The 26,371-nt window shown below is 40.3% G+C and overlaps 1 protein-coding gene across 7 annotated transcripts in view; it reads left to right on the top strand.

Moving 5' to 3' along the window:
- Positions 1–26,371, top strand: part of TTC27 (tetratricopeptide repeat domain 27) — a 181,215-nt gene that overhangs the window by 67,289 nt on the left and 87,555 nt on the right. For all 7 annotated transcript variants that reach the window (XM_042246298.1, XM_060412318.1, XM_004006035.5 and 4 more), the window contains 3 exons: positions 5,920–6,033; positions 20,487–20,582; positions 23,584–23,706. In XM_042246298.1, the coding sequence (XP_042102232.1) occupies positions 5,920–6,033; positions 20,487–20,582; positions 23,584–23,706 (333 nt within the window). The remainder of the gene's footprint in view (positions 1–5,919; positions 6,034–20,486; positions 20,583–23,583; positions 23,707–26,371) is intronic.

Below are 26,371 nucleotides of genomic sequence, written 5' to 3'. Positions count from 1 at the left end.
AAAACAGTCTGAGTTGGTCGTTTTCCTGAGGCAAATATCCCCCCACCTCCACTTTGGTGTACAAATCTTTTAAAGCTGGAATTTAACTGACAAACCTACTGCCTGCACTGATCTGCCCCTTGATGTTATTAGTAAAGTGACTGTGTGGCTGGGAGCTGAGTTTTCCTCAATCTTCTTAGAGTCCCAGGCTGGGTCTGAAAATTAAACTGACAAAGATTAACAGGGAAAAAGCACACACATTTACTTAATATAGGTTTTGTGTGACATGGGAGCCTTCATAAGGTTATAAGACCTGAAGAAACAGTTCAGTTTGAGTATTTTATGCCTGGTGGCTCAGACGGTAAAGAATCTGCCTGCAATGCGAGAGACCTGGGTTTGATCCCTGGGTTGGGAAGATCCCCTGGAGGAGGGCATAGCAACCCACTCTAGTATTCTGGCCTGGAGAATCCCCATGGACAGAGGAGCCTGGAGGGCTACAGTCCATGGGGTCGCAGAGAGTTGGACATGACTGAGCGACTAAGCACCTGCTGGGTTTGACGAAGTGTGGGCAGTCATGGAGGAATATGATAGGGCAAAGGTAAGGATTGTAAACTGGGGGAGACTTAGGAAGGCTTGTTGGGATTCTCAGCATCCCTTTGTCTTCAGAGAAAAGAATGCTCCTTTCCTCTGGATGTGAGGGGGTGGGCACCTCTCACAGAGTTTTATGACCTCTTTCAGAGGTGAAGGTCAGAGTGATCTTCCTGCTTCTGCTGATTCCTCAGGGTCCTTCAGCTGAAAATGCTAAGTATGCCTGGGTGCCCTATTTTGGGAGTTGCCAATGGTTAGGGCCATCACCTGTGCCCCCTCTGGATGGTGCCTTTCTTCTGAGGGTGAGAGAAAGCTTTGTAGGAGGAGAAATCCCAGTGGTAGGGGATGTGTTTTTCAGTAGGTACTCTCAGAGGCTTGTTAAGCATCACCTATTCATGCTTATTGTTCATAATCCTCACAAGTTTGTGAGAGATGGGAATTACTGTTCCTATTGTAGAGAGATGAAAATTGAGATCCCAAGAGGTGAGGTGACTTTCCAGCTAATCACCTCCCTGGGATTCTGATCAAGCTCTGGCTGACGTGAGATGATCTGCCCTGTTTTACAGAGTCTTTTCCTAGGTGCTCTTCCATGATGTCATGAGGTTACAGAGACAGTCCCTTTAATAAAATGAAGAGAAAAAAGGCCACCCACTGTGGGTAGGAGAATCACTATGCAGATTGACTTACTGAAAAAAGTTTCATTCTTTGTTTTGAACTTAGTTACATTAATAGAAGAATAAGATTACCTAATAGTCATTGCATTAGAATGTACATTCTCTGAGAGCAGGGACCTTGTTTGCCTTGCTTACTGCTTTGTCCCTGGGGCCTTGAGCACATTGCCTTGTGCAGAGTAAGTGCTCAAGTGAATTAATGAATGAACACACTTCAGTAAGAATGAGTTCTTCTGATTCTCTTTCTTCCTTATTTGTATATTTTTTGTTTACTCCTTCTACTTCCCTTTAATATAGCAGTTTCCTAAAGTTTTTTTTTCTTTTTCTCACTGAATGCTCTACTTACATTGTTCTACCAGTGTTGACTGGGTACTGTCATCCACTTCCTTGGAGAAAGTGTTGAGAAAACAATACAGACGTTCTACGGCCAAAAAAGGTGACATCTTGCTATTTGCGACAACATGGATGGATCTAGAGGGTGTTATAAGTCAGACAAGAAGGACTACTTGACCTCACTTATATAGTGACCCTAAAAAACAAAGCACAAAGAAAACGAAACAGACTCATAGATTCAGAGAAGAAACAGGTGACTGCCAGGAAGTGAGGTGGGGTGGGCAAAATAGGTGAAGGGGATGAACAGTTACAAACCTCCAGCTATATAATGAATAAGTCATGGGGATATAATGTCTTTGTATGGGGAAAGATGCTTACTGGACTTCTTGCGGTGATCCCTTTATAATGTATGTAAATGTCAAATCATCATGTAGTACTCCTGAAACTGAAAAAATATTGTATCAACTGTATTTCTGTTACAAAGTGAAAATGGTTGCAGCTTATGCCAAAAAAAAGTGTTGTTTTTGGGAATCAAGTGACCCCAAAAGTATTAGAATCAGCTTTTGCTACTAATGAAGGTGTGACATTGAGCACATGACCTAATCTATTGTTTTCTTTTTTTATTATGTCACGTGAGTGTATGTTCCTCGGTTCTTTGTCTTGTCACAACAAAGGTATGGAGCGACGGACATTAAAGCCCTCGGCGCGTCACAGCTCTGAGGTCTTGTACAAACCGTGTTATAGCTCTTAGGCAAATCAGTGTTACAGCTCTATTTTATTTAGAAGATAGCAGGAGAATCCATCCTCAAAGCATGAGGGCATGCCAACCCAAAGACTTGAAGGGAAGAGAGTGGAGGAGCATGTGGGGGAGGGGGAGAGAGAGAGGGAGAGAGAGAGCGCGCTCAGGCACGCAGGAGAGAAAGCAGAGAAAGCGCTTTGGCTCCTCCTTTTATATGTTTTTTCCCTCCCCCTGGGTCTGCCCTTTGCAAATTCGGCTTAGCCAGGAGTGCTGTTTGTTCTACCTGAAGTCTTCACTCTGGTCCTTGACCTTCCTTTGTTCTATTTTCGCGGGCTTTTCCCTTCCTTGTCTTTTAGCCACCATCCTTTTGGACTCCTTTTCCCTATTCTACCTACCTAACAATTATAAGAGAGTAGGCCTAGATTTGGAGTTGAAAATTCCAGTACCCATAGTGGCCAGGCAAATAATAGAAATGATGAAAGTGAGCTGGCCATTCATGGTACAGTAAAGAGTTGGAGAGACTGTGATAGAGTTTATACTCCATTGAAAGACTTATTGCTAACTTTTAATGAGAATTTGGAGTTATTAGTGCTTTTAACCAAAAAAACAAATAATTGTGTTGCTTCCTTGGTGGCTCGGTAAGGAATCTGCCTGCCAGTGCAGGAGACAAGAGTTCATTTCCTAAGTCAGGAAGATCCCCTGGAGAAGGAAATGGCAGCCTACTCCATTATTCTTGCCTGGAGTGTCCCATGGATAGAGGAGCCTGGCAGGCTACACTCCATGGGGTCGCAAAAGAGTTGGACACTTCTTAGCCACCAAACAACACTTGTATTAGCTTAGCTTCGTAATTCTTCAATTTGGCTATGTCTTAGAATTATTTGGAGAGTGTTTGAAAAAATACTGATGCTCAGATCCTGCTCTCAGAGGTCTAATTTACATTTTAAAATACCAAAAGCTTCTCAATATGCCAGCAAATTTGGAAAACTCAGCAGTGGCCATGGGACTGGAAAAGGTCAGTTTTCATTCCAATTCCAAAGAAAGGCAATGCCAAAGAATGCTCAAACTACTGCACAATTGCACTCATCTTACATGCTAGTAACGGAGAAGGCAATGACAACCCACTCCAGTACTCTTGCCTGGAAAACCCCATGGATGGAGGACCCTGGTAGGCTGCAGTCCATGGGGTCGCTAAGTCAGACACGACTGAGCAACTTCACTTTCACTTTTCACTTTCATGCATTGGAGAAGGAAATGGCAACCCACTCCAGTGTTCTTGCCTGGAGAATCCCAGGGACGAGGGAGCATGGTGGGCTGCCGTCTATGGGGTCGCACAGAGTTGGACACGACTGAAGCGACTTAGCAGCAGCAGCAGCACATGCTAGTAAAGTAATGCTCAAAATTCTCCAAGCCAGGCTTCAGCAATATGTGAACCGTGAACTCCCTGATGTTCAAGCTGGTTTTAGAAAAGGCAGAGGAACCAGAGATCAAATTGCCAACATCCGCTGGATCATGGAAAAGCAAGAGAGTTCCAGAAAAACATCTATTTCTGCTTTATTGACTATGCCAAAGCCTTTGACTGTGTGGATCACAATCAACTGTGGAAAATTCTGAAAGAGATGGGCATACAGACCACCTGACCTGCCTCTTGAGAAATCTGTATGCAGGTCAGGAAGCAGCAGTTAGAACTGGACATGGAACAACAGACTGGTTCCAAATAGGAAAAGGAGTATGTCAAGGCTGTATATTGTCACCCTGCTTATTTAACTTCTATGCAGAGCACATCATGAGAAACGCTGGACTGGAAGAAACACAAGCTGAAATCAAGATTGCCGGGAGAAATGTATCAATAACCTCAGATATGCAGATGACACCACCCTTATGGCAGAAAGTGAAGCCTCTTGATGAAAGTGAAAGAGGACAGCGAAAAAGTTGACTTAAAGCTCAACATTCAGAAAATGAAGATCATGGTATCCGGTCCCATCACTTCATGGGAAACAGATGGGGAAACAGTGGAAACAGTGTCAGACTTTATTTTTGGGGGCTTCAAAATCACTGCAGATGGTGACTGCAGCCATGAAATTAAAAGACGCTTACTCCTTGGAAGAAAAGTTATGACCAACATAGTATTATTCAAAAGCAGAGTCATTACTTTGCCGACTAAGGTCCATCTAGTCAAGGCTATGGTTTTTCCTGTGGTCATGTATGGATGTGAGAGTTGGACTGTGAAGAAGGCTAAGCGCTGAAGAATTGATGCTTTTGAACTGTGGTGTTGGAGAAGACTCTTGAGAGTCCCCTGGACTGCAAGGATAGCCAACCAGTCCATTCTGAAGGAGATCAGCCCTGGGATTTCTTTGGAAGGAATGATGTTAAAGCTGAAACTCTAGTACTTTGGCCACCTCATGCGAAGAGTTGACTCATTGGAAAAGACTCTGATGCTGGGAGGGATTGGGGGCAGGAGGAGAAGGGGACGACCGAGGATGAAATGGCTAGATGGCATCACGGACTCGATGGACGTGAGTCTGAGTGAACTCTGGAAGATGGTGATGGACAGGGAGGCCTGGCGTGCTGCAATTCATGGGGCCGCAAAGAGTCGGACACGACTCAGTGACTGAACTGAACTGAACTGAATGCACAGCTAGGTTTTGAATGATTCATTGGACTCTAGTTAACTAGGATTTTTTTTTAATATAAATAAGTAAATAAGGATGTAGTCAACTGTCAGATAGTTATGCCTTTTGCCTTTCTTCGAAGCAACCTTCACTGTAAGTTCCTGTTGGGGAATGATCACTCAGGGTCACTGTTGGTTTCCATGTCATCAGCAAAGAGCTTAAATTGTGTTCATTATAAGTCCCTACTGTATCAGGATACATTTTTCCTCTGTTCTTGTGCACCCAGAACTCACTCACCCTCACCCCGTGCATTTGTGGACAGATTCAGTGGTTTCTACTGCACTCTCTGAACTGATGGTGGTCACAGCTTTCTCTGGGTCTAGGTTTCAATGTGTGCATATTCATGATTTTCTTATAAGCCAGTCTTTCTTAAGATGTCCCTCTAGGATAACATTTAATTAAAATTAGAGACTCTCTACCCTAACCAGGACTAGAAAGCGTTCTCATAAATATTAGGATGGTTTCCTTAAACTTTGATGTGCCTTTGCATCAGGAGATTAAGGTATTTTTTAAGTAAAAAGGTACTAGATTTCTAATTATTTGTTTTCATTTGTGAGTTTGGATAATTTTTAAAAATTTATTTCAAATTTGAGAAGTATGGTCTTTAATATTTGTATAACTTATGAGATAAAAAAGATGTATTAATTAATGGTAAGATTTATTCCATTTACTGTTTTGATTATCTGGAAATAATTCTGATTCGTTCCTTAAGGAATTTAATCAGTTGAACAGGTCAGCTCAGTTAAGTAATGATTCTGCTCAAATGAGCACATTCTTTTCCAAAAACATTTGAAAGCACGTGTTGTCTTTTATTTTTCGCTGAGATGATTTTCAAATCGTCACTCAACTGTATCCTGATATATTAATTTTGTTATATTCAGAGTGGTTTATCCAGTTTATCTGTTTCTTTTGTGGTCTTTTTTTTCCCCCTCCCCATCAGTGTTTACTTTCACAACCCAAGTTCTGGGCCATTCAGACATCAGCTTTGATCCTCCGGACAAAACTTGAGAGAGGAAGCACACGCCGAGTGGAACGAGCAATGAGGCAGACACAGGTAAGAATTAAAGTTGCAATTCTTGTTAGTTTTCCAACTCTTTATTGTTATCAATAACCATGCATGTTTATTATGAGTATAAAATAATGAGATGGCTTTCATTTTACTCAAACACTTTTTATTGTTTGAGAGTGTTGTTCTAGAATTTGCTTGACTCCAAAGCCCAGCTGTGTACTGAGCTCTGTGGCTCTGGTGTTTAACCTCTCTAAAGGAAAGCTGTTTCTCTGTTCAACACTTCTGACACCAACTGTGTAGGTGTTTCTATACCAAGTATGTCTTCACTTCCCTGTGGACATCAATTGGGTGTCTACAGTTTAATTCAATTCTGACACTACATGGAGTTAGTACAAACCCCATATATGAAGGGCTTAGTCCCATAAGACTGCCTCCCTTTTCTGATTCTGATTTCAAGTCTAATACTTCTGACTGAATGGCTATAAACTAGGAGTTTTCATGACCTCCTTCTCAGCTCAGGTTTGATCGTTTGCTAGAATGGCTCACAAAACTCAGGGAGACACTTAATTACTATTACTGACTTATTATAAAGGATATAAATGAGCAGCTGAATGAAGAGGTTTTGGGGCAAGGTCTGGAAGGGTCCTGAGCAGAGGAGTTTCTGTCTTTGTAGAGCTTAGGGTGCCCTGCCCTCCTAGAACATGGGTGCGTTTACTGCCCTGGAAGCTCTGTCTATTCATTCTGTTAATTTTGAGAGTCTGATATTGAAACTCCAACTACAAGTGGGTTGCTGTCCCCTTTTCCAGGGGATCTTTCTGACCCAAAGATCGAAGCTGGGTCTCCTGCATTTAGCAGGAAGATTCTTTGCAGTCTGAGCCACCAGGGAAGCCCACTGTAGGTGGTGGTGGTTTAGTCGCTAAGTCATGTCCGATTCTTGTGACTCCATGGACTGTAGCCTGCCAGGCTCCTCTGTTGATGGGATTCTCCAGGCAAGAATACTGGAGTGGGTTACCATTTCCTTCTCTTTTCTTTATCAATCATAAGAGCACATCTTTTCCTGCTTTGCTTTAGTATGGTAAAAGCAATATATTATACATATAATCCAAATATGAGGCAAATTAATTGAAACCTCATACATTCAAAGTGAAAGATAAAGTGTTAGTTGCTCAGTCATGTCCAATTGTTTGCAACTCCATGGAGCCCCACCAGGCTCCTCTGTCAATGGGATTCTCCAGGTAAGAATACTAAAGCAGGTAGCCATTCCCTTCTCCAGGGGAGTCTTCCTGACCCAGGCATCAAACCCAGGTCTCCTGCATTGCAGGTAGATTCTTTACCATCTGAACCACCAAGAAAGCCCTACATACATTCATCTAACTTTTGTTCAAACCAAAAAAAAACTTGTGTAAACCAGATGTCAGCCTTGTCTGATGATATTCATATTAATGTTAGATAAACTCAGCTCAGTTGCTGAGGATTAATGTTGTTACTTTATGTTCACTATTAAAATAGTTTTGCTGATGAATTTTAATTACCCAGTTATCTCTTAAACCAGTTAATTTAAATTTAAATCTGCCCCTCTCCAGGTGGTTGTGCCTCTGAAGATGATTTCATGGCAGGAATCTTTTCCTTCACCCTTGAATTTCTGCGAGTTTGAGATTGTAGCAGTTTTCTGTCACTGGAGACTATTCATGCTGCAATTTGACTTTCTTAATGGTAGAAGATAGTTGAGATTTCACAACTTTTGAATGATGTATTTTAGCATTTACTAAATTATATTTTAGTTGAAAATCTTTCCATCGTCACAGCTAGAATGTGAGCTTCTTGAGGGGTCCTATTCTGTGTCTTACTTATTTTATATACTCAGAATAAGCACTTGGTGGATGTTTGTTGAATGCCGAATGTTATATTTATTTATACCCTGCTTTTTACCAACAGAGTATATAAAGTACTTATTTCTCTGTCGTCATTCAGCTTTTTCCTCATCCCACTATGCCGCTAAACCATGTATGAGCCCCCCCCCAAAAAAATCCATTTTGAATTATTTAGTCATCAGCAGGAATAATTAAGAGTTAGCTGAATTGAAAGTTATATTCTCATCTGGCACTTTAGCAGTCTGAGTTGTAGAGCCCGGCTTTTCTAGTATCATTGCAGTCCAGATCTTCAGCCTAGTGCCAAAGCTAACAAGAACAGAGCATTTGTTGTGAGCACACTGAGGGTAAGGTCGTGGTCTTGGCGGGTAGTAATTCACGGTTTGTTTGGTTGTATTTTTTAAGGGAAAAGAGATAAAGGAATGTCAGTTTTTCTTATAGGGTTTCCTAAAAAATGATAAACTGCAACTACCCTCTGAAGTGATTAGAAGTGATAAGAGACTGGAGTCCATGTATTAACTACGCGATTAACTGGAAATATGTTCACTAGTCTATGGGAACTTGAGTAGAATGTGTATCCTCTGTCTTACAGGCTGGCCGTTTGTCCTGCATTCCAGTCTTCGCTCCCATGTTGTAGTGTCAGAATGTGCTGTGCTGTATTATGTTTTCACATATCTTCTTCATGAAAGTACATCCACATGTGTTATGCTTGGCAGGCTCAGTATTGACCTTGATATGTGACTGTTTGTGTGGATGGAAAATATATGGCTGCCATTATGGAGCCACTGACTGAGGAAGGGAGGTGAGGTGGGGATATGATCTAGTAGTTCAGGCTGACCTTGGTCATGTTTGATTTGCCCACCAAGGGGGTGTGGCTTCAAAATTTGAGAAATTGTGTTCAATCTTTATATTTATTTTGAATATCCTTTTCCTAAATGCATGGTGCTTATAGAGGACAGGTTGAAGCTCAGAGCTTTTCAAGACTCTTTATACTTCTACTCAGTACAATTTAAAAACAGGTCTTGGTAAGGAAACTTAAGGGACAAAAACCCAATTCAAACTTGCTATGAAAAGGGATATTTATTGGCTTTTATAGCTGGGAAGTCTAGAGGTATTCCAGTCCCAGAGATAGTTGGATTCACGGCTCAAACAGATCATCAGGTATTTCTCTCTTTTCCTGTTTCTCTGCTTTTCTCTGCCTGCTTCAGTATCAGAATGTCTATTGTCAGAAAAGCACCAAATTTTGTTGTCTGTAGCCCTCACAGTCTAAGAGGAAGAGAGATCACGTACTGTGGCCAATTCTGAGCCCTCTAACCTGTGCTTCACTTCCTCACCTGGAGGATGGAGAGAGCCGTCATTCAGATAACAAAGGGTTAAATGACTTCATTTAATGCTTGAAATAGAACCTGGCACATAGAAAACCCTCGGTGAATGTTAACTGTTACTATTATCCTCACTTTAAAGAGGGGAAGTCTGGGTACAAGAAAATAAAGCTGTCTAGTCCTTCACAGCTCACTGAAAGCAATCATTACTGCCTGGAAGATCTGAAAACATTGGGGTAATGACAGTGCTTCATGGTTAGTGTGCTGTGTCCTGCCATGGAGCTTTTCAGATAGCTGAGATAAGAAATGTCTTCCATTCTAGCTCTGTACTTCACCTGCGTTAATAACCACACGTAGCATTTGAAAGTTATTCAAAAGCATACCAGAACTTGCTCCTGTGACTGTGGCTGTGCTTTAATTTTATTGGAATCATTATAGTTACTATTCTTTGTTCAGAACTGTGTATAGTTACTGCCATTTACTGATCACTCAGATGCCAGGTGCTAGATAATCCTAGGAAGTAGGTGCTACTTATATTTTTATTGATGAAGATAGTAAAGCACAGAAAATTTAAATGACTTACGCAAGATCTAATAGCTGGACTGGAATTCAAACCAGGTCTGCCTTGGGTTTCAAAGTCCATGCTTTGATTGACCATGTTGTACCCATCTGTGAAAGACTTGGCATCATCTGGAAGAAGGGGGTTGAACCAGCTTAGACAGGAAGAAGTGAACCGAAGCTTTTTTGAGCAAGGCTTGGTGGCAGAACTCAGCGTCTCAGGGCGTACAGTTTAGGTGAGAGGAGGGGAACATGGAGTGCCCATGATATCGGGATGTGGTCCTGTGTGGGAACAGAATGTGCACGTGGCTGAGTGAGACAGGCCAAGGCTAAGGCCAAGAGAGGATGCTGCCCAGAGGGAGGCTGCTGGGCTGAACCAGAGGGTGAGTTTCATAATACTAGATTGATAAAAAATAGGCGCCAGTTGGCTCATAGATAAGTGAGGTAAAAGAAGGGAGAAGCGATAAAATATTGTTGATAGTAAAAAAAAATTTTAAATCTAGAAAGTTACAGAGCAGTGAAAACTCAAGAATAGCAGAGGAACTTGCTAGTGGGGTGAATAATGTCCACCACATGTCTAAAGGCACTCACTTCAGTCAGATTCCAGCCGGGGCACTCAACATTCTTTGACAGAATCAGATTGTGTTGGTTGAACTGACGCATTGGTTTCCCCCAGGACAGTACCCTGTGTACACCTTAAGAGCCTTGTGCAGCTTTCCCCAAACTTGCCTGAACATATGAACCACTTGCAAGGTGCTTATTAAAATATAGCTCTTTAGCCCAGCCCACAGAAATTGAGGGTCCTGTGAGGGTGGTGATTATGGTCGCCTTTGGAAGAGCCTGCTCCTGGCTGAGACCGGCTGTTCGTCTTTAGTAGCTCCAGATGTTTTCCAGTCTCATACCCAAGTCCATACAGAACAGAGACTAAAGGGGCATTTGTCAAGGCCTGGAGGCCAGCGTTGTGATTTAACAGGGGACTGAGACCTGGAAGGAACCTTACAGGTGTGTGTTACCAAGGGCCACAGACTGGAGCCAGATTGAGCTCACTGAGGAACGGGTGTGCGCTGCATCTGACAGAGACTGCTCAGGAAAGTAGGTGTAACTATTGTTAGATTGGCTGCTTTAACTTAGAACGGATGATACTAAGAATTTAAAACATTCACTTAGGTTTTAATAATACATATTCTTTGCACTCTTACCCTACTTTCAGACTATAAATAGACTGACTTTTCTCACTGAACTTTTAAGACAAGATAGTGAAGGAGAACTACCAAGAAGGTCTTCTGGAGAAGTTTTGGGAGAAAGTTGGAAGTGGGCAGGGCCTGGGAACGGCACGCGAGATGGTGCACTTCCCAGTTCTCAGAGGGTGATTGTGGAGCCCTGGGGCTCCTTAAGACCTTTCAGAGAATCCACAGGTCACAACTATCTTCACAGCAACATTGTTGTTGTGTAGTTGCTAAGTCATGTCTGACTCTTTTGTGACCCCATGGCCTGTAGCCCGCCAAGTTCCTCTGTCCATGGGAATTCTCCAGGCAAGAATACTGGAGTAGGTTGTCATTTTCTTCTCCAGGGGATTTCGCTGACACAGGGATCGAACCCATGTCTCCTGCTTGGCAAACTGAGTCTTTACCACTGGACCACCTGGGAGGTCCCTTCGCAGCAATACTAAAATACTGTTTTACTTTGTCACTGTGTTGATACTGAATCAGCAGAAGCAATGGAGGGTCAAACTGTTGGGCCCTTCACCAGAATCATGGTCAGGACTCCACACTGTGCTCTCAGTCAGCCTGTGCTTCATAGCCATGCATTTGTAGCTTTTTTAAAAAAAAGACAGTTTTGTTTATGATTGTCTTTGATAAAGCAGTCAATATTATTTTATTAAATCTTTATCCTTGACAGTTTGCTTTTAAATATTTTATGTGGTGAACTGGGAGGTATCTGTAAAACATTTGTGCTGTGTGAAGTGCAGTGGTTATTCCAAGAAAACCTGAGCGAACTGCTTTTCCCATTGTTGTTGTTGTTTAGTCACTAAGTCCTGTCTAACTGCAACCCCATGAACTGCAGAACACCAGGCCTTCCCTGTCCTTCACTGTCTCCCAGAATTTGCTCAAACTCATGTCCATTGAGTCGGTGATGCCATCCAATCATCTCATCCTCTGTCTTCCCCTTCTCCTCCCGCCTTCAATCTTTCCCAGCATCAGGGTCTTTTCCAGTCAGTTTGCTCTTTGCATCAGGTGGCCAGAGTATTGGAGCTTCAGCATCAGTCCTTCCAGTGAAGAGTCAGGGTTGATTTCCTTTAGGATTGACTGGTTTGATCTCCTTGCTATCCAAGGGACTCTTCAAGAGTCTTCTCCAGCACCACAGTCCGAAAGCATCAGTTCTTCAGTGCTTAGCCTTGTGGTCCAACTCTCACATCTGTACATCAGTTCATCAGTTCAGTCGGTCAGTCATGTCTGACTCTTTGCGACCCCATGAATCGCAGCACACCAGGCCTCCCTGTCAATCACCAACTCCCGGAGTTCACTCAGACTCAGGTCCATCGAGTCCGTGATGCCATCCAGCCATCTCATCCTCGGTCGTCCCCTTCTCCTCCTGCCCCTAATCCCTCCCAGCATCAAAGTCTTTTCCAGTGAGTCAACTCTTCACATGAGGTGGCCAAAGTACTGGAGTTTCAGCTTAAGCATCATTCCATCCAAAGAAATCCCAGAGGTGATCTCCTTCAGAATGGACTGGTTGGATCTCCTTGCAGTCCAAGGAACTCTCAAGAGTCTTCTCCAACACCACAGTTCAAAAGCATCAGTTCTTTCGCGCTCAGCCTTCTTTACAGTCCAACTCTCACATCCATACATGACCACAGGAAAAACCATAGCCTTGACTAGACGGACCTTAGTTGGCAAAGTAATGTCTCTGCTTTTGAATATGCTCTCTAGGTTTGTCATAGCTTTTCTTCCAAGGAGCAAACATCTTTTAATTTTATGGCTGCAGTCACTGTCCAAAGTGATTTTGGAGTCCAAGAAACTGGAAATCTGTCACTGTTTCCATTGTTTCCTTATCTATTTGCCATGAAGTGATGGAACCGGATGCCATGATCTTCGTTTTCTGAATGTTGAGTTTTAAGCCAGCTTTTTCACTCTCCTCTTTCACTTCATCAAGAGGCTCTTTAGTTCCTCTTAGCTTTCTGCCATAAGGGTGGTGTCATCTGCATATCTGAGGTTATTGATATTTCTCCAGGCAATATTAATTCTAGCTTGTGTTTCATCCAGCTTGGCATTTTGCATGAGGTACTCTGCATATGGGTTAAATAAGCAGGGTGACAATATGGAGCTTTTCCCATGGAACATTGTTTTTACTTGGAAGAACCACTGACAGACTATGGGTATTCAGTCTTGGGTATTATGGCTGAAATTGTCTCAAAAATGAATGAAGTGAGCTTATCACTTCTGGTTGTTACCAGTGGTAGAATTTTGAGCTTGAAGAAAAAAAATGAAACTTTTGAAAGTCTTGTATCTTTAGTTATAAACCTGACAGCTTCCCATTGCTTCAGTTACTGGGATGAGAGTTTTTATATGAGCTTAATGATAATATTAGTGCATGTAATTTTTAATATTAAATATGTAGACATTTGCAAATCTGCACATTTTTCCAAAATGACCAATGCATGATGTGAAAAATCAAGCATGGGTAAAAGACCCAGTCAAAGTTCAAGACACATCAGTGAGTGGGTTTATTTTATGATTTTTTTTAAAATTTAGACCAGTGGATTTACTATAACAGAGTATTTACTGTAACAGGAAAACTTTCGTTGATAGGATTTCAAATTCCACATTGCAGATGACTCTAAGAAGCTAACCACCTGTTGAATTTTGATGTCGTATCAAAGAATAATATGCAAAATTAACTTAAAAAGCTATTAAAATACTTCTCCCTTTTCCAACTACCAATCTGTGTAAGGTCAAATTTTCTTCATAAATTTCAACCAAAACATCGTATTGCAACAGATTGACTACAGAAGCAGGTATGAGAATCCAGCTGTCATCTATTAGGCCAGACATTGAATAGAGTTGCAAAAGTGTAAGTCATTGCCAATTGTTTTTTCTTTTCTTTTTGACTGCACCAGTTGGGTTGCAGGATCTAAGTTCCCTAACAAGGGATTGAACCCAGGCCCTCGGCAGTGGAAGTAGTCCTAACCACTGGACTACCATGAGAGTCCCCAGATTTTGCTAAACTTTTTACGATTTTGTTTTTTGAGAAAAAATAGTTATTTTTCATAAAACATATTATGTAAGTTAATGTAATGGAGTCATTATTTTAGAATGAACTTAATATTTAAATTTAACTCAGTTTTAATTTCTAATATGATAAATATTGATACATTATAGCCCACATAAACAAAAGCTCTTTATAGTCCCTCAGTAATTTATGAGTTCAAAGAGGTCCTGACACCGGAAAGATTAACTGCTGAGGTGTGACTAAGGCGAATGCTCCAAGAGTTTTGTCTGCATTTCCTTCAAGACTTCTTCTTTGTGTTCATCTCTTTAGTCTGGAATCATAAAAAAGACATCTAGGCTCTCCTAGCTCCCCTTAATAGACCCAGTTCATACCAGCCAACACAAGAAAGTCTTTGAAACAGGAAGCAGAAATCTTGGTCAGATCTCCAGATCTCCTGACCCTGACTCGCTTAGTATGGGATTAGGTGGGGGAAAACCGTTAGTATTCAATATTTTCTAGTGAGAAGCAGCTTTTTATTTTCACAGATCTGACCATTTCCACTTAAATTAGGAGGTTATGGTTTTGATGAAGCTGTCAGTATAGTGTTTGAAATCAGACAGGCTCTGATTCATAGCTTTAAACTTTGAGCACAGGGCTTCCCTGGTGATCCATAGGCTAAAACTCAACGCTTCCAATGCAGGGAGCCTGGGTTCAGTCTCTGGTCAGGGAAACTAAGGTCCTGTACGCTGTGCTGCACAGCCAAAAAGGTAAAACAAAACAACAGCCGAAAAGGAAAAATTAAACTTCGGGCAAGCCATTTTTTTAATCTCTCTGAGCTGCGGTTCCCTATGCATGAGGTAAAACTGGGTTAACAGTAGTTTTAATGATGATGTTGATACTTAGCAGATGTGTTAATAGGTTTTGATTCTCATTCTCCTTGTTCCTATTGGAAGTTTTCTTAGGCTTGGAAGTTTTTTGAGGTAGCAGTTAACTCGACCACAACTGTTTGTGAGTCACAATTGAATGACTGCAGACTCCTGTCAGAGAGAACTGTTCAACCCAGCTGTTGGATATATTTGGTTAAGTACAGATTTTTATAATAAATCTCACCCTCCTAGACATATGCATGCATACACAGATTGCACAAAAAGGCAAGGTGACTTGGCATGTGATCAGTCACACCTTTTAGATTATCAGCTAATTTTGACTTGGCTCTTCAGAAAGCTGATAAGCACTTAGATATCATGCAAGCGAGAAAGAATAGCCTTCAGTGAAAGTGTAGGTCCTTAGGGATTAGCTGTGTTTTTTCAAAGATATGTGTGCCGTACTTTTAGACATGAGCACATAAATAAAGTCTAAATCGTACCAGACCTTGTTCTGAATTGTCCTTCAAAATTGTCCTAAATCATTCTCCATGTGCTAATTTTAAAATGTAGTCTTAATTTTCTCTAGTTTTTTTTTGGAGAGAAGTTCTTTCTCTGCTGAAAACAGAGAGGGCCCATCATTGTTTTGTGGGGATTTATTCTTTTATTCCCCATTTCTTAGCGGTGTCCTCTGATCTCTGGTACTGGTTTCTGGAAGACTCAAGAGTTGTTATTGTCTGGGGTCAGAGAAACTGTATACATAGGCACATTGTCTCAACACTGAAAGTATAAATGCTTTGAGGTGGAGTTTGGGAAGAAAAAGACATTAAAAGAGAGTCTTAACACTTGAAAACAGTTTCGTATAACAGTTTATGCATCATGAATGAAGTTGTCTTTGGTGTGTCCCAGCAGTTGAACCTGGATTTTCTGTCACCTGATTCACTTATCGTGCCATACCACGCCCCCGCCCCCCAACCTCTCAGTCTAGTCAAAGCTAGACTCTTCCTTACTCTTTTCTCATCATATTTCTTGTTTATCCACATCTCTCTGTCACCCTCCTTGTGTACAGTCTGCTTGCTTTCAACTCTTAATGATTGGTTTAGGGTGTATTTGTGTCTTTCGTTCTCCATTTTTGATGTTACTATCTTTTCTTAAAAACCAACCTCTCATGCCAGTTTTAACTTATGACCAAGTGTCCATGATTTTCAGGTCTGAAATACGTGAAATTTAGAAACTGGAGAGAGAAAATGGCAAGTGAAAGAGTAGGACACTGCTTTAGAGGTCATTTACCTCAATTTCTGAGAATTTGTGAAAGCTTGCAAGGTACCCATTTGTCTCTGAGCTCCCTGTTTCTGTCCACATTCACACACATACATTAACAGTAGAAACTCAGGCTTCCCATTCAGCCGTCCCAGTCTCCTAGCACTTAGCATCTTGCCTTTGTCTTTCGGACTACTTGGGTTTGGTTTGTCCCTGGGGAATAAACCTGATACTTGTGTTCGGCTAATGGTGCCTGAGACTGACAGCCTTTTCAAATGCTGGAAATTCAACAAAATACTCTTTCTTAAAATGTTTTAAATTTTTGACTGTGCTGGCTCTATGTTGCTGTGCAAGCTTTTCTCTGGTTGCAGCAAATGGGCTGCTGTCTAGTCGTGGTGCGTGGGCTTGTTATTGCAGTGGCTTCTCTTGTGGAGCACAGGCTCTAGAGCACACGGGCTTCAGTAATTGTGGCGCGTGGGCTCAGCAGTTGTGGTTCCCGGGCTCTGGAGCACAGGCTCAATAGTTGTGACACTTGGGCTTTGTTGCTCCGTGGCTTGTGGGATCATCCTGGACGAAGGATGGAACCTGTGTCTCCTGCATTGGCAGGTGAATTCTTCACCACTGAGCCACCAAGGAAGGCCCCAAATACTCTTGATAAAGGCATATGCTTAGAGTGTCTGAAGTGCAAAAGGTCGTTTAGAAAATCATGTAGTAGATGAGTGCCTTTGTGCTTAAATGATTTGACTTGTTGTGGGTAGACCTAGAACAGAATTCAAGCCGCCTCACTTATCTACACTTTTTCCTGTAAAGGACTCCAGTCCACTTGACTATAATTGAATTATTTCAGAATGAGTCACTATAAATAATCCTGCTCTGAAAAACCTAGAGATGAACTGTGACTAAGTCCCTGTATTTGTAGTGAGTTAGTAAATAAGACCGGAGAAGGCAATGGCACCCCACTCCAGTACTCTTGCCTGGAAAATTCCATGGACAGAGGAGCCTGGAAGGCTGCAGTCCATGAGGTTGCAAGGAGTCGGACACGACTGAGCGACTTCACTTTCACTTTTCACTTTCATGCATTGGAGAAGGAAATGGCAACTCACTCCAGTGTTCTTGCCTGGAGAATCCCAGGGACGGGGGAGCCTGGTGGGCTGCCATCTCTGGGGTCGCACAGAGTTGGACATGACTGAAGCGATTTAGCAGCAGCAGTAAATAAGAGAGTGCTTTGAATTCAGTAGAGGAACTAGACAACTTAATGTTCTTGGCTTTGTTGGTGGTTGTCATATTTAAGGTAGGAAGAAGTATATTCTATGCAGGAGTGAAAATAGGTTAGACTTCTGTTTTTAATCTTTATCACACACATGGTCTATTTGAATTCTTACAAAATGTGGCTGTACTTGTTCAGGAGCTTATTTGTGACATCAAATTCAAATAAATGTTGGTCCTCTACTCTCTACAGTGGTCTTTGCTATTTTGGAGAGTATCTGAGAGTATCAGGAGCACTGTGAGGTCAATTAAAAGTGTCTGAGAGTATTTGAAATACATAATGTGCCTGCTAAGTCACTACAGTTGTGTCCGACTCTTTTGTGACCCCATGGTCTGTAGCCTGCCAGTAAATCTGTTTATTAATAAGTTGGGAAATATTTACTGAGCACTGCTTAATGTTTTAGCTGGATTGCCACAAACGCATGTGTTTCGTTTGAAAATCTAATGTTTTAGATGTAACTAAGACTTCATAAAAGTAAGTGTTGAGGTGTTGCTTTTGGCATTTAATTATTAAATTGTTGTTGTTGTTCAGTTGCTTGGTTGTGTCTGGCTCTTTGTGACCCCATGGCCTGCAGCACACCAGGCTTCCCTGTCCTTCCCCATCTCCCGGAGCTTGCTCAAAACTCATGTCCATTGGATCGATGATGCCATCCAACCGTCTTGTCCTCTGTGCTTATTAAATAAGCATTGTTTATGTTTTCTTTCCAAAGGAAAAAAAAGAATTTGATAAAAAGAAAAATTTGCCCCCTTAATGAAGTAATTCAGTGAGCCTTTTATTTATGTATTGTAACCATATGTACTCAGCCAGAAGTTTTTCTTCTCTCTTTCCTCCAACTAAATAGCTTTGGGCAGAAGTATGCAACCTTTTTGTTATTAAGTTTCTCTGAAGTAAGGCCAGAAAACTTTAAAAATATTTTGACCAAGATGGTTTTAGGAGTCTGGTTATGACTCAATTTGTTCTGACTGATTTGATTGAATAGCATCTTGGGTTGTCAAAGAAGTGATGCAATGAGTGTTTTCTCATTCGGCAGGATCTTCTTAGGCCAGCAAATATATCTTCCACCTCATATAATATAGAGAACTTCCTATTTTCCCCAGCTGAGGAGCAGTTCCCCTACTCAGAAACTGGTCTCCTTTTACTGACAGTGGGATTTGTTAGATTCTTGTCCTTTTAGGAGGAAGTTTGGATTTACTATCTTACTTTTTTTTTTTAAATTTTAAAAGCTAATTTCATAAAACAATTTCAAGCTTACAGAAAAGTTCTAAGTACAGGACCAACTGTCTTTTGTATCCTGAAGTTTTAGAAATTAAGTTGCCAATGCAGTGCTTCACCATTCTCAAATAAATGGATGCTCTCCTTATTCAGTTGCTCAGTCGTGTCCAACCCTTCCCTGTAGACTGCTGCACACCAGGCTCCTCTGTCCTTCACTATCTATCTCCCAGAGTTTGCTCAAACTTAGGTCCATTGAGTTGATGATGCCATCCAACCATCTTGTCCTCTGTCGTCCCTTTCTTCATGCCCTCAATCTTTCCCAGCATCAGGGTCTTTACCAGTGAGTCAACTCTTCATATCAGGTGGCCAAAGTATTGTAGTTTCAACTTCAGCATCAGCCCCTCCAATGAATATTCAGGACTGATTTCCTTTAGGATTGATTAGTTTGATCTCCTTGCACTCCAAGGGACTCTCAAGAGTCTTCTCCAACACCACAGTTCAAAAGCATCAAATCTTTGGCGTTCAGGCTTCTTATGGTCCAACTCTAACATCTGTACATGACTACTAGAAAAATAAAAGCTTTGACTAGACGGACCTTTGTTGGCAAAGTGATGTCTCTGCTTATAAATACACTATCTAGGTTTGTTATAGCTTTTCTTCCAAGGAACAAGCGTCTTTTAATTTCATGGCTGCAGTTACAGTCCAAAGTGATTTTGGAGCCCTAGAAAATAAAGTATCTCACTGTTTTCCGTTGTTTTTCCATCTATTTGCCATGAAGTGAAAGGACCGGATGCCATGACCCTAGTTGTTTGAATATTCCTACTTAATCATAATATGTGCATTAAAATTGCCGTATTGTTGCCATGTAATCTTTGTAAGACAGGCCTGTGAAACCTAGTCAGTTGCCAAAAGGAGAAAATTTGAGTGCTGCATTCTGCAGAAAAGGCCATGATAATGCACAGTTGAAAGTGCTCAGTGCAAAACAGGAAAACGTGTATATGTGCTAGATGACAAACAAAGAATCAGGTAAAGATGATCATGGTGATGAGACCGCTGTCCGTGTGTTTTCTAGGACTCCAGAGTGTCTGCATTCGTTTTGATGCTGAATATGTGAGGTCTTGTGATGCTCATCTTGTGACCACCAGTTAGTGGCAGCCTTTAGCTTTGCATTTGGCCTTGGTCCCCTTCTTAGAGTCAGCCATCTTTGTCTTGCTGGTCTGCCCTCTGTTGGTTCTGCTGCTGCTGCTGCTAAGTCGCTTCAGTCGTATCCGACTCTGTGTGACCCCACAGACGGCAGTCCACCAGGCTCCCCCGTCCCTGGGATTCTCCAGGCAAGAACTGCAGGTTCAGTTTCTAGTACAAAGTGCAGGTATTTGAGCCCAGCACAGGGTTTCCTCAGTGCATGCGGGTTGAAGTTGTTCACTGGTCTTGAATGAATGAGCTCTGTTGCTGAAGAGCAAGAGACTTTGCCCTCTGTGATCAAATAGACACCCTCTGATTTCATTTTATTCCTGAGAAAATGGTCCCAAATGAGAGTCTTCATGTAATTTATCTCTGATTTACATTAGAAAGTGCCATTGTCCCAGTGACAGTATGGTTGTGAAATAGATATACTAAAAACAGTTCTTAGAAAACAGAAAAAATAAAAAGATGGATTAATAAGGCTAGTTGTTTGAAAGAACTACTATAGGAAACCTCATTTTAAAAAATTGTTTTCTTATTATGTTTTTAATGTACGAATTACATAAATGTTGATTAAAGTATTTTTTTAACATTTAAGGAAATTCAAGAAAATATTCACACATCCCAATACCTTATCAAAGTAACTTGTATTCTTTATTGTTTATATGTCTATTTGTAAAACTTTTGCAACAAAAATCTTGTTCATATTAAAAAGTCACTACTCATATAGATTCTAATTATGATGCCTGCTCTTAAGGCTCTTGCAGACCAATTTGAAGATAAGACTACGTCTATACTGGAACGTCTGAAGATTTTCTACTGCTGTCAAGTGCCACCTCATTGGGCCATTCAGGTATTTTCATTTTCATTGGGTATGGAAAACACTTCCCTTTTGAAAGATAAATGCATTAGAAAAAAATGACTGTAAATTTATGTTGGCGTTTTCAAATATTTCAAGGAAGAGGGAAAGTATCTAGCTGGGGATTGCCAGTTATTTCACACTGCTATTTGAATGAAGTGATACTAGACTTTTAAAACATTGAAAAGAATGTAAACTAGGTTAAATAGAATTCTTGAAATTATATAATAGAGCCACAGAAGTCTTCATTTTCAAAATAACTTTTTATTTTTAAAAGCCCTGTAAGGATTTTCTGCTAAAGAATGAACCTTTTAAGCAAATTGTTTACAAATGGTAAAATAAACCATTTATTTGATAGTTGATAATCTGAAATGCCCTTAACTACTTTCTTCTTTCTAACGACATGAGAACACCTAGTTTAGCTCTTACCCTGTGGGTTCCCCTGTGCTACAGGTGTCATTCCTCTGTTTTGTAAAATTTTATTCACTGAAGACAACTTAGACACCTGGTCTGGTCTCTTAATTTATAATTCTGGTTTCTTAATCCTCGGGAAAAAAAAGGCGGCCCAGGACAGTTATCAATAACTACACTTTTCCATTGCTGATCACACAGCAGTTCATGAGCATCTCTAGTTTCCCAACTTTTAGTCTAGTTTGCCTCCTTTCCTTTATCTTCATTGGGTTGTAATTATTCCAGAGAATAACAGCTAGCTTTTACTGCACATTTATTGTGAAGCATGCATTTTTTTCTGCCTTTCACACGCATTATCTTACTTTTTTGCAAAAATTTTGTGAAATAATCCCAAATTACAAATGTGAAAGCTATGGCACAGAGAAGCTAAGTGGAGTCAAATAATGCCAGCCAGAAATTTCTCAATGATTTAGTAATCATTGTCATTTTAACCAGTTTCCTGTCATCTCTTGTGGATTATGCACATAGGTAGTGACTTAGAATTATAAATGCCAACCCACAATTCAGTGACTCAGAATCTTCATAAGATTTCTTAGAGTAGATTATTAGTATATTCGTAAGCTCAGGGTAAATGAGAGGGTCTATTATATACATTGGGATTCATTCATCTATTGACTTCTCTGTGGCTCAGACGGTAAGGCGTCTGCCTGCAATGCAGGAGACCCCAGTTCAATTCCTGGGTTGGGAAGATCCCCTGGAGAAGGAAATGGCAGTTCACTCCAGCTCTCTTGCCTGGAAAATCCCATGGATGGAGGAGCCTGATGGGCTGTGGTCCATGGGATCGCAGAGTCGACACGACTGAGCAACTTCACTTTCACCTTCTTTCACTTTCATCTATTGAAGACATCTCAATAAAACAGGCATAAAAATTTTTTTCATATCATCTCAAAAGGATAGTTTCTTCATCAGAAAGGTGTTAGCAATTGAAACTTTTTGGCATGTTTTTAACCTTGATCTGTGAAGTTTGTTAAGTGCTTTGACTTTGTACTATGTAGTTTGTGGTGTATAAACAAATCAAACTCTGAGCTATTATTATGACAAAACATGTCTGTTGAGGGTGTAGCTGTTACTTTCTGAACAGAAACATTAGGAAAATTAAACACTGTTCAAATAGGCTCAGTGTTTATTTTATCTGCTTAGGAAGCTGTGGATTTGGGGATCTTTGAGCAGTTAGATAAACATCCTCTTTCATTAAGAAATTAAATCAGTTTTATTTTTTGGGAGTAAGCATATCTTTAATATTATTTTTAAAGATCAGGAAATAACAGCACAGTTTATTACAAAACATATTTGTCTTTACTCCTAGTTAGCTGTATCAGCTTAGATGCCATAACTTAGTCACTATTAGAAAGATTGAACTCCTTACTATATGAGCATTAAGATTTATTCCAGCTCCCACATGTGATGTTCAGTTTTTGAAAATGTTCAATCACATATTCTAAAATAGCCAAATTCTCCTATATTTCATGGGATACAGAATTGAGCCATTACTTTTATTTATTTTTATGTTTATAATATATGTTTATAATATATATAACAGATATATATTCATTTTTATAATATATATTTTATATAATATATAAAATATATTTTAATAATATATATAAAATGTGATTTTCATTATAAAATGAAATTTTATAGTTTCATTTTACTTTCTGAGTTTGTTAGTTCTGCATTTTCCATGTCTGTTAGCTTCTTAGCTCTTAAATATGTATTGAATTTTACAACCATACCTTACCCATGAGTTTTGCCTAGTTTTTAAACCTTCTTAATATTGTTTTTCTATTCATGCAGGATGGACCACTTATAAAATATACTATTTTTGTTTTTGAATATACTTAACCTTCACTCACTTTATCACAGTTTGTCCCATTTTATCTGGGAAGTACTGTCTCATTTTATCCCAAGTACTGGGAAACTAGGTAGCTAAATTTTTTAGAATGTACTTACTACAATAAATTAGTGTTTTTGTTTTCCTCAGTTATGTATCTGGAAGTGGAATTGCTATATCATATGGTAGCTCTGTTTTCAGCTTCTTGAGGAATCTTCATATTGTTTTCTGTATTGGCTGCACAAATTGACAGTCCTGCCAACAGTGCACAAGAGTTCTCTTTTCTTCACATCCTCAGCAATATTTATATTTGTCTTTCTGATAAGGGCCACTTTAACAGAGTTTTAAAAATTGACTTATTTGATCTGAGCTTTACAACAGAGATTGTCATGTATAGACTTTCTAGATAATAAAGAAGTGCAGATTTTGCATTTTAAGTTCTAAATTCGTGGGAAAAATGGATATATTGTGTATTTTGAACAGTTCCTATATGTTTTTCAACATGTAGGAAACATATATGTTTTTTCAGCAGAGGGTGAATTAAAGATATTAGGCATTTTTTGCAATAAGCAGGTGCTTAAAATGGCAGATTAGATATGGAAAAGAAACAGATGGAACAGAAACAAATGGAACAGAAATCTGTGTGTGAATCTGTGCGAAGGATTGTTCATTATTTTAATTTGATTTTTCTAGCGCCAACTTGCAAGTTTACTCTTTGAGTTGGGATGTACCAGTTCAGCCCTTCAGATATTTGAGAAGCTAGAAATGTGGGAAGATGTTGTCATTTGCTATGAAAGAGCTGGGCAACATGGGAAGGTATGTAATAGTGAAATTTTATGCTCTGGCCAGACCCTTTCATCTTTGAGCCATCATCTTACCTGTTTTGTTTTTTAAGCCTGCTTTTGCCAATAGTTCGCTTATATTCCTTTTTTCACTTTTTTCATCAGAAATCTTTTTAATGTTTTCTCTGATTTCCATTGGGGCAGATTATTTTATGTCTGCATGTGTACTATAAAGGAAAAAAGTAAGGCCCCAAACTGATACAGTGTTTGATGTTTATGAATAAATAATGAAAGACATTTAAAGACATTGCACATTTTCATCTCTTTCCTTTATTAACTCTCCTTCTGTAGACAACTTCAAAGTGAACTATTAGGAAATATTTTAAGCATCACTAGGTTGCCTGATGATCAGAGGCTGTGGGTCAGAAGCAAGATTACTTAGGAGGGAGGGCACCTCGAGCTGTAGAAGATCCAAAGGTTATGACAGCCCCCTCCTCCACCCACACCTTGGGGCAAAAGAGTTGTCAAGTGTGTAATGCACATTTAATTCCATCCTTTAAATCGGGTCAAGAGAGAAAATGTTGCAGTATTTGCATTTGTTATTAATCTGTTGTTTTTTCCCTCATAAATGAACAGAATATTTAAAGGACTGTGCGCTGTGTATATCTGTTAAAATGGACACATTGAAGTCATTTGTTAATTTTGGACTAAAATTTTAAATGGTAAATTTCTATCATAAGTATGGTACACAGGCAGAGTGAAACCCGCAAATTGGATCATTTGTATCTAGAGTCAGCCTTTGCCATCATCCTGAAAAAGAGAAATAAAGGTACATGTATGTCTGTTTCTTAATACCTTTCCACTGTGGAAAATTCTGAAAGAGATGGGAATACCAGACCACCTAACCTGCCTCTTGAGAAATCTGTATGCAGCTCAGGAAGCAACAGTTAGAACTGGACATGGAACAACAGACTGGTTCCAAATAGGAAAAGGAGTACGTCAAGGCTGTATATTGTCACCCTGCTTTATTTAACTTCTATGCAGAGTACATCATGAGAAACGCTGGACTGGAAGAAACACAAGCTGGAATCAAGATTGCCGGGAGAAATTTTAATAACCTCAGATAGGCAGATGACACCACCCTTATGGCAGAAAGTGAAGAGGAGCTAAAAAGCCTCTTGATGAAAGTGAAAGAGGAGAGTGAAAAAGTTGGCTTCAAGCTCAACATTCAGAAAATGAAGATCATGGCATCCGGTCCCATCACTTCATGGGAAATAGATGGGGAAACAGTAGAAACAGTGTCAGACTTTATTTTTTTGGGCTTCAAAATCACTGCAGATGGTGACTGCAGCCATGAAATTAAAAGATGCTTACTCCTTGGAAGAAAAGTGATGACCAACCTAGATAGTATGTTCAAAAGCAGAGACATTACTTTGCCGACTAAGGTCTGTCTAGTCAAGGCTATGGTTTTTCCTGTGGTCGTGTATGGACGTGAGAGTTGGACTGTGAAGAAGGCTGAATGCCGAAGCATTGATGCTTTTGAACTGTGGTGTTGGAGAAGACTCTTGAGAGTCCCCTGGACTGCAAGGAGATCCAACCAGTCCATTCTGAAGGAGATCAACCCTGGGATTTCTTTGAAAGGAATGATGCTAAAGCTGAAGCTCCAGTACTTTGGCCACCTCATGCGAAGAGTTGACTCATTGGAAAAGATTCTGATGCTGGGAGGGATTGAGGGCAGGAGGAGAAGGGGACTACCAAGGATGAGATGGCTGGATGGCATCACGGACTTGATGGACGTGAGTCTGAGTGAACTCTGGGAGATGGTGATGGACAGGGAGGCCTGGTGTGCTGCGATTCATGGGGTCGCAAAGAGTCGGACACGACTGAGCGACTGAGCTGAACTGAACTGAAGTGTGTGAATTTTAGAATAATAGTAAAAGTTAGGTTCTTTTCACTAGTCAGTAATGGTGGTGAAAGTCTTTGAATTTTATAGGGTTAAGGAGAGACTACCATACGGATAACATTTTATTATAAAAGATTATAGAATTATAGTATTTTCATCCTGGGAAGGGACTCCATAATCATCCATTCCAGTTCCTCCCTTTTCCAGATAAGGAAAGGAGTTTCTAATAATTCAGTTTAAGTCACAGAGCTAGTTATTGATTAATAACTTAAGTGACCACATGACATAGTGGTTAAACGCATAGCCTAGACAGTGAATTCAAAAACTAGCCTCGGCACATGCTAACTTTGTGATATTGGGGCAAGTTACTCAGCGCCCCCACCCCAAGCCTCAGCTTCCTCATCTGGAGGCACATAATCTACCTCCCCGACAGATTTTCGTGGCATAACATACGAAAAGTACATAGAATGGTGCTCTTTCCTTGTGCTCTGTGAGTATTTGCTGCTATTACTGATTCTGAGACTCATATTTTTTTTCCCATATTTTAATATCTTTGAATTTGGGTTGTATCTGCTGCTTGATGGCCTCTGTCAGTTGCTGTCAGGTGGCCATTTGGCCAGGTTGAACTGCTTGTACTTGTACAAGTTTCAGTTGTAGCTGTATTTAGTATCATCATTTCAATTGAGTTATGTACAGTGTCAGCTCTACATATGTTGGATTTAATTGCCATTTAAAATACTTTTTAAAAGATTCCAGTATGATTTGGCTTTGAAACAGAAATGGTAAAGGACCAAAA

This window comes from Ovis aries, chromosome 3 (assembly GCF_016772045.2).
Source record: "Ovis aries strain OAR_USU_Benz2616 breed Rambouillet chromosome 3, ARS-UI_Ramb_v3.0, whole genome shotgun sequence".
In the NCBI taxonomy this organism is placed as follows: Eukaryota; Metazoa; Chordata; class Mammalia; order Artiodactyla; family Bovidae; genus Ovis; species Ovis aries.
This window is presented reverse-complemented; position numbering and strand designations above follow the sequence as displayed.